Genomic DNA, 8,602 nt, shown 5'->3' on the forward strand with positions numbered 1-8,602 from the left:
CTAGTCTGGTCTAACACTAATGCAGTCTTTTCTACTTGCTATTCATCTACATGTACATGTGTGTACCGGATGGCTGCCGACTGGTATTTCCCAGCTTTAAGCTGGCAAAACTCCGTACCAGCTTAAACTGCTAATAAATGATGTTGAAGGCTAGAGTTGAGTTACTCAGTGTGCTGCAGAAAAGCTTCATGATTATCTTCTCCCTACAAAGAGCCAGCAAGTCTCAGAGTGCTACCCGAACTAGCCATTTTACTTATTATGCTTGTCTATTGTGCTGAGACTCGGTCTGGTTGTTGGGTCGTCACCTCGACTTTGACTTTCTGGTTTTTCTTGGCTCTCCTCCCAACGGTCAGTCACTACACACTTATGTCTGTCTTTCTAGCTTTTGTAAATAAAATTGACTAAAAGTAAAAAAACTGACACTTAAATTGCTTCAATGAATAATTGTGAGGTAAGTTATGTCCAAACCAATGTTAAGGGGCTAAAAGATAGCTAAATTTGAATTCGGAGTGTATCCTTAAGTTGAACAGTATTCTAGTTGTAAAATACACTCATGTTTCTTATTCACTTTATTTTTAGAGGAATGTGGCTGACTGGCATTGTTGGATCACTCACTTACTTTTTGCTCGCAGTCGGCCTATTTATGAGTGACTACCACAAGAAGTTCGTGAGCACAACAACGAAACTAAAGGAGGCAGATAACCTTACGGTAGCTTTTTTAAAATTATATTCTATTAAAAATTAATTCCTACTATTAATAATATCCAAACTACATTATGGTATATTTTTAATATTTTTAAAATATTAAAATATAATAAAATATTATATTATATTTTAATAGTCAGTAAGATATTATTAACATATAGTTTAATAATATCCCACAGACTCAGTTGTTGGGCAGCTTCTACAGTAGAAGATAAATCTGTGCATTGTATCACTGTTGGCTTGAAAACAAGGTAGTGACTCCCGAATTGCTATCATTTTAATAAGTGTTAAATAAGTTTAAACAAACACTGTCAAAAACTTTAAAAATGCCAAAATTCAGTTGCAATATTTTCTGAGTTGTAGAATATTAGGTAAGTTTTTTATGGTAACCAAAGCATGCTTAAGAAATGTTATAAAATGTGTTATCATTGCATACTGATTAACCAGCAAGCGGGTTTAATGAAAAGCATAACATGAAACTATTGAAGGCGGAAAAAAATTGTTAGCACATTTTTCTTGAGAAGAAATACTCTGAAACCTTTCAAAGCTGAGCATAAAAAAATTTATTTTTAAAGCTAAAACAATAAATGGAAAATAGGTTCTTTATAAAAACTGAATAGTTGAACACCTGAATCACAAAGTATAGTCAGTTAGAATTGAAGCCACAGTCAGCCTGTAAAAGCCTGCTTGTAACAGTTACAATGTTACAGCAGTTACAGAACCACCTTATATATTGTTATGTAATGGAAGCCTGATGTCCTACCATTCTGACTTAGCTAAAAAGTAGTTAAAGCAATATTGCTTTAATAACCTAATCGTTTATTTGTATCCTATTCCAGGGTTTTTATACTCTGATCGGTTTTGTCACCGTTTTTTAAGCAAAAATCCCAAAGCAAAGCTTTAATTTTTGCATCATGGTGACGGTAAGATTTGCTTGTAGTATCGTTTAGTAAAAAGACTTACTTAGAAGTAAGTCACTTTGAATTGTCACTTGTACGCTTGTAGATTAATGTAAGAAAAGCAGCAAAACAATTCTTTCAAAGTCTGCTTTCAAAGAAACAAGAGAGATTAATATTTGATGAGTTTCCCATCTCAGCACTGCTATTTTTCTACAATCTAGCATATAGTTTTATAATTAAGATATTACAGTTATATAATTATATTTTCCTATACTCTTTATACTATTTATAGATTTATTTGCGTGTATTTAGACAATAACTTTTAATTTTTATTTACTTTAGCATTATATATACACTTGCTGTACCTCCCGGCGTTGCCAGGTATTAAAAATCAGCTTATAAGCAATGAAAAGTGATGAGATTTGCTTACCACTTGCTGGCAGGCCACACTCCAGCAAGTAGCAGGTCATTGCCAAGTGGCCTGGCATAATGCCAATGGAAAATTTTACTAACCTAGTTAGTAAGATTCAAATGACAGTAGGAAATGACATTGCGCCAGCATTGTTGCCCAGCTTGGCTATTCTAATAATAGCTATAGCCAGAGTGCAGAAAGACGTTAAGCATACAGATAAGAAACATACTTTGAGAAGTATATATATAGATTTAAGATTTATATGTAACATAATACAATTTATAAATAATATACATGAGATGTAAGCATATCATGTATACAGAAAAAAAAACATTTTTGCGAGAAATACTGGACCAGCTTGAAATGTGTATAACTGTAAGTATAACAACTAATAATATAGTTTTGTTTATTACTTATTACTTTCATACTCCTAACAAAATCATACTTATTAATAAATAGGTGTAAATTTTGTATGGTGTGTTTCCAATAATAGGCGGAAATGTGATGTGTTTTCACATTTTTAAACCAATTTTATCCAAACTTTCCACGCATACACTCCGCGCACTTGAAATAGTTTTTAAATAATGTTTTGTTTAAATTCTTCATCAGCTGCCTAAGAGCTAGTGCCTTGAATGTCAACTGGCAGCTATCTGATTGAAGATAAAATAAATCCCAGACATTACTGAGCTTACTGCTAGCCCAGCAGCAGCACTGAACACAGACAATAAGCGCGTGTTGTGAATTTACTAAATTGTGTTTGTGAATTGTGTTGTGAATTGTTAAAATATAGCTCTATACCTATATTCTGGAAAATCATATTTATATTTTTTAAAAGCTGAGGCAGATTACCTTATATGATTAGAAAATCTAGACTCTTTTGTGGCTCAACATGAAATAGTATCTACCCTGATAAAAATATTGCAGCTTGTTTAACAATGCATTGAATGTTTTAAAGCTCATTTTAAAAGCATCATCTAGTTGATCTGATAAACTTGCTTTTTGAAAATATTACCCAATAAACAATAATTCTAAAATGGCCGATTAAAAAATATGCTCCACAATATGCTGCCAATGAATATGTGGCAAATCAAGACTGCAAAAAGATTAACAAAAAATTGTAATGTTGATTGAGTGTTTTGATAGCACCAGATACTCCCATAAAAACTGTCTATTAGTCTCTATTTATGTACATATACTTTTAATTTGCAAATTGATGCATTTTTATCTTTTCAACACAATTTTTACCTGTGCCAGAAGTGTTTTTGGCTATTTGCTTCATATTTGCTGACCATACCAATAGCTATTCCTCTTAGCAGACAGCCTTGAACTATAATCCTTTGTCACTATATTCCAGGTATTTTGTTAAAAATACTAACCGAATGCGTTACAAGATTTGATAAGAAATCAAATGTTGTATTTACAACATCACAACTTGAAAGTAAAGTCGTTGTTACATATATCTGTTTTTTGTAGTTCCCAACTATTACCATTTGCAACAGAAACAGCTGGAAATACTCTGCTGTACAAGAACTCAACAAGACACATCCAGATATATTTCATGTTGTTAATACAATCTTTCCTGCCCTGTATACCGCAGGTGCATCATTAGCTAGGTAAGAATGATTAAGATAATGAATATGGCAAAAGACTCTACTTACTTGCTTCATCTGCAAACCAAATGAAGAATTTACACCAGACGTTGAGATAAAATACAGCATAGCAAAATGGTTAGATTGAGTTTGAGATTTTTACGTGAAGCATTCCTCCAACTTGGCATGACACACAATACTCAGCATCGAAGTCATTTTATAAGTTAGCACTTAACACACTTGGCAGTGAATAGTCAGCGAGTCACGTTCATAAACTTTTTGCGAGCAAAACAACAATTTGATGCTATTGAATAATGTCTAGTGTCTTTACATTAAAAGCTAAAGCTGTTTTTCTACATTTACATGTTTTATCATTCTGCTGCCTTTTGTTCTGGCTTGAAGTCATTTCACACAGATGAACTGATACGACATATGCTTAAAATCGTACTCATAATTAGTCATTTAACTTCATAACTGGTGATAAATGTAGATGAACTATTTCATATTAAAGTTTAACATAGCAAAACCAGTACTGATCTCTTGCTAAGAACCAAATAACCTAAAACTAGCATCTAGTGTAGTATCAAAAAGTTTGCTCAAATGTAATAAAATAATGAACTTTCACATCTTTGTTTTTATCACAACGTTGCAGAATGTAAAATGTTGAAGATGAAAAAAGAAGTAATTGAATAAAAATTAAAATTTACAAAACACCAGGTTGAACTCTGGATAATAATGCGCTTTTACAGGCTTTTTTATCACAGAGTTACAGATTGTAAAATGTTGAGTATGAAAGAAAGAGGTAACTGAATAATATTTAAAGTTTATAAAACATGAGGTTGTACTCTGGATAGAGGTAGTTTTATAGCAAGTTGAACAAGTGTTATAAAAATACAAACTGTTATCTAAATTTTATAATTTGAATAATTATTCACAAACTTGCTGAGCGTTAGGTTTTTGAACCTGATTTCTTGAGCTACTGACTGTTTGTTAAGTCCTAATTATTAATTTACAATGGCTATTCAATTTTATGTGGAGACAATGTTAACTAAAATAATATTTCATTACGATACTAAGATATATCACTTGGAAACAAGAAGCTAATATGATTTTGTTATGGTTAATAAAGGTTAAACTGGTTATTCAAGAGTATAATTTTATTAATAATTATTATTACATCTGATTAAATATTACTAAGTATTTAATTATAAATCTATGTAAATATTACATAAAGTATAATATAACTAATAACACCTATTAGATATTTTAACTACGTACCTAGTATTCTAGGCATAAAATCTTTTAATGTAACAGAGTATTGAAGTTGTCAGCTTTTCCGACCTACCAATAAACATACCAGCGTAACGCTCTTCAATTTTTAAGAACGGATGAGCTGGTTGTATGTGTAGTTGTGTTCTGTCTACATAGATGAGACAACTACAATTATCGCTAATTGTATATGTAACATTGAAGTAATCAGGAACAATTAACTTTTGATGTTTTGTTAGTTCTAACAAATCACTGCTTATTTTATCATAAGATCATTCCTTATTTTGGTTATATTTTATTGTTATTTTGTTATCGTTAGTTTGTTATTGTTAAAGCCTAAACTGGAGTGATCCAAGGTTTGAATATGTGATCACAGAAGAAGGAAGGCGTCTTTTAACAGATCTGCTGCTAAACACTTCTCTGCAGTTAGAAGAGACTATCAGATACTGCGTGGTAAAATCTGAATATCTGCCTTGTAATCAACTATTCTCTACAATTTCTACAGATGCAGGTAGATCTTCATGCATCCCTGAATCATTCGCTTGCTTGAAAATCTATTTAACAAAACTATTTAGAAAAAATAATAACAGTAACATATTGCCCAACATCGGTCAATATATAGTACTTCGATCTTGTAAATTCGAATGCTTATTCTTATAACTAAATCTTATAAAATCGAATAATTATTCTTATAATTAAATATTGTAATAATCTCAGAAGAATCGTTAGAAAGAATATCATCATCATTTCCTTTACTTTCACTGCTTTTGACATCAGTTGGAAAACAAAAGTACTCATAAGTGTCCAAAATGTCAGTTACTTTGAAATCGGCAAAAAAGAAACGATGACTTTTCAGTACTTCTACGTTAATTACAGAAACCTTCGGCAATTGGACAATACCATAGATTGGTAAAATGTGCACTTTTTTTCATGAATTGCGCATGAATTAATGGTTCTATTCTCTGTCGCTTGGCGTTTCATTTTCCAGTCTTAATTTTGATAAAAATAAGGCTTGTCAAGTTTTAATAACGATTTTAGGCAAAATTAATCTGTCTATTTATGTATAATTCGCTCAGATGGGTAAGGTTTAGGAACTTTTCTACAAATAATAAAAACTTGGCAACATATTCAAATATGTTTATATGTGTTTTGTATCGTTGTTATACTTAAACAACTTTATTGAAAAATGGTTAAATTCATTGGTGAGACTTTGGTACAAGGGTTTGGGATGGCCGTTGATGAATAATTTTTGGTTGCTTTGGTCGCTTTGGTCGTGGGATAATATTAATATACGTGTGTTGTATGCATATGGTATATACGGAGAAAAAACATTTCTGCGAGAAACACTAGACCAGCTTGAAATCTATATTGATAAGTCTGATTTTGTTACTGTATATGTGTGTCCAATAATTCGCGGAAGCGCAATGTTTTTCCACATTTTTAAACCAATATTATCCGAACTTAACGCGCATATTTTTCATGCACTTTAAATAGTTTTTAAATAATATTTTATTTAAATACTTTATGGGCTGCCTAGGAGCTAGCTCCTTAATTGTTGGCTGGCAGCTATCTGATTAAAGAGAAAAAAGTCCCATGCATTACTGAGCTTACTGCTAGCCCAGCAGCACTGAACACAGACAATAAGCGCGTGTTGTGAATTTACTAAAAATAATGTCATGAGTTTGATTCTCTTGTGAATCAGTTTTATATGAAACTCTTTGTTTGCCGTCTATATCATTATTCTATGTAATTATCTCAAACTGAATTACAATTCAATCAGAGTTTTTAAGTAACTGAGTGCCTTTCATCTTAGCTGCATAATCCATATAAATAAATCTCAATGTTTCAATGAGTGTTTGTGTGGGTATATGTTATTGCGTGTCACCCACCTACGCGCTGAGTTACGTGCACACATACGCATGTACACACGCACACGCATATGCGCCCATACACACAAACTTTGAGATTTATATATAAATATGCTTAACAAATGTTTTATTTTGAAGGTCAATGTTACCAGTTTAACGGAAATGGAAGCTTCAAAGCTTTTATGACAGGTGGAGCTGGTGGAATAGGTTTTGAATTGATGGCCAACATAGATGAATATTACTTTAGTCCAAAAGCTTACTCTGAAGGTTTTTATGTAAGTTATGAGAAACCTCATCCATATTCATGTAACTTAATACAATGCTGAATTTTTATCAATATCACTTTTACCATAAACCTGAGACTTAAAAAGAAATAACCTGCAATTAGCTTTTAATCAATATGCTTGCTAACCGGGTGTCGCAAGTAAGTACTTTGACCAATGTACACTACCGATAGACAATGCGGAAAAATGCAAACATTGTTGTTATTGGTTGACAAAACATTAGAAATATTGACAAGTTTATGTTTCCATTTGCAGAAACAAATTAGACAGGTTCTAAATTTACTTTAAAATGTTGTTTCTATTTGCTGGGATTAGTTTTTCTGGCCAAACAGCTGCCTACAAACTGCACAACTTAAAAAACTATGTAATCATAGTTTTTAGTGTTTTCTTAGTCAGCCAGCAATAAAGTTTTTTGAAAAATATTTCAAGTAGTCAGCTTTAGTTGTATGACAATACGTTTTTTGATATTAACGGTATGAGTATACATAATTTTACCTGAGCTGTGTAAATATACAATTATTGATGCCAGCTGTATGACTATACTTCAAGTTAGATAATTTTATGTGCAACATTAGTAACTTTAATTACAATGTACTGATTAATAGTAGTGATCATGTTATTTAGGTCACTCATGCAGTCTGTCATCTTATTTCGGTCACTCATACTGCAGTCTATCATCTTATTTAGGTCACTCATACTGCAGTCTATCATCTTATTTAGGTCACTCATACTGCAGACTGTCATATTATTTAGGTCACTCATACTGCATTCTATCATGTTATTTAGGTCACTCATACTGCAGTCTATCATCTTATTTAGGTCACTCATACTGCAGTCTATCATCTTATTTAGGTCACTCACACTGCAGTCTATCATCTTATTTAGGTCACTCCTACTGCAGTCTGTCATCTTATTTAGGTCACTCATACTGCATTCTATCATGTTATTTAGGTTTTTCATACAGTCTATAAACTTAATTAGGACACTCATACTGCATTCTATCATCTTTTTAGGACACTCATACTGCAGTCTATCATCTTATTTAGGTCACTCATAAAGTCTTGTCTTCTATACCCATTTTTAACAGTCTTTAACATTTTCAGGTTGTGATACATGATAAGGATGATACTCCAATGGTTGAAGAGATGGGTTACGGTCTTGTTCCTGGCTTTGAGACATACATTCTCCTAAAACGAAAAGAGGTTTTTTGATATTTATTACTTTCGTGATGTTCTTTGGTAATCACTAACATGTGTTTTTTTATCACCAGTAGTCTACTGTAGTATCTAAATGACATCAAAAGTAGCATTATTCTATACTCATGACCCAGAAATCAATCAAAGTTGTCAGCGGTGGCAATCTAAACTGTCTCCGCTTACATACTAAAGGTCTATCCCGTATATAAAGCACACTACTTGAAGTTAGTGTTCGGCTAGTTTAATAACACTAGCGCGTGTAGGGGTAGCCAATATCATGTGTATTTGTTTATCTACCTTCCATCTACCTTCTAATTTTGTAATAAACTATCTTACCATCTTACCAAACTGTTGTAAAGAACATTCTGCCCCGATTTACT

The 8,602-nt window shown here is 32.2% G+C and overlaps 1 protein-coding gene across 1 annotated transcript; it reads left to right on the top strand.

The window, feature by feature from the left end:
- The first annotated feature begins 583 nt into the window (after window positions 1-583).
- Window positions 584-8,237, top strand: LOC137408111 (acid-sensing ion channel 1C-like). The gene is made up of 5 exons (XM_068094503.1): window positions 584-709; window positions 3,490-3,629; window positions 5,210-5,385; window positions 6,881-7,017; window positions 8,130-8,237. Exons 1-5 carry the CDS (start codon window positions 584-586, stop codon window positions 8,235-8,237), a joined length of 687 nt encoding a protein of 228 aa, XP_067950604.1.
- The last annotated feature ends 365 nt before the right edge of the window (window positions 8,238-8,602 follow it).

Source organism: Watersipora subatra, chromosome 11, assembly GCF_963576615.1.
Source record: "Watersipora subatra chromosome 11, tzWatSuba1.1, whole genome shotgun sequence".
NCBI classification, from domain to species: Eukaryota; Metazoa; Bryozoa; class Gymnolaemata; order Cheilostomatida; family Watersiporidae; genus Watersipora; species Watersipora subatra.

What these genes read in the sequence shown, in the direction of transcription:
- LOC137408111 (XM_068094503.1), top strand. Translation starts at nt 584, where the DNA reads ATGTGGCTGACTGGCATTGTTGGATCACTCACTTACTTTTTGCTCGCA. An exon ending in AGGAGGCAGATAACCTTACG is followed by an intron (nt 710 to 3,489) that starts GTAGCTTTTTTA and finishes TGTTTTTTGTAG; the next exon opens with TTCCCAACTATTACCATTTG. An exon ending in CTTACTCTGAAGGTTTTTAT is followed by an intron (nt 7,018 to 8,129) that starts GTAAGTTATGAG and finishes TAACATTTTCAG; the next exon opens with GTTGTGATACATGATAAGGA.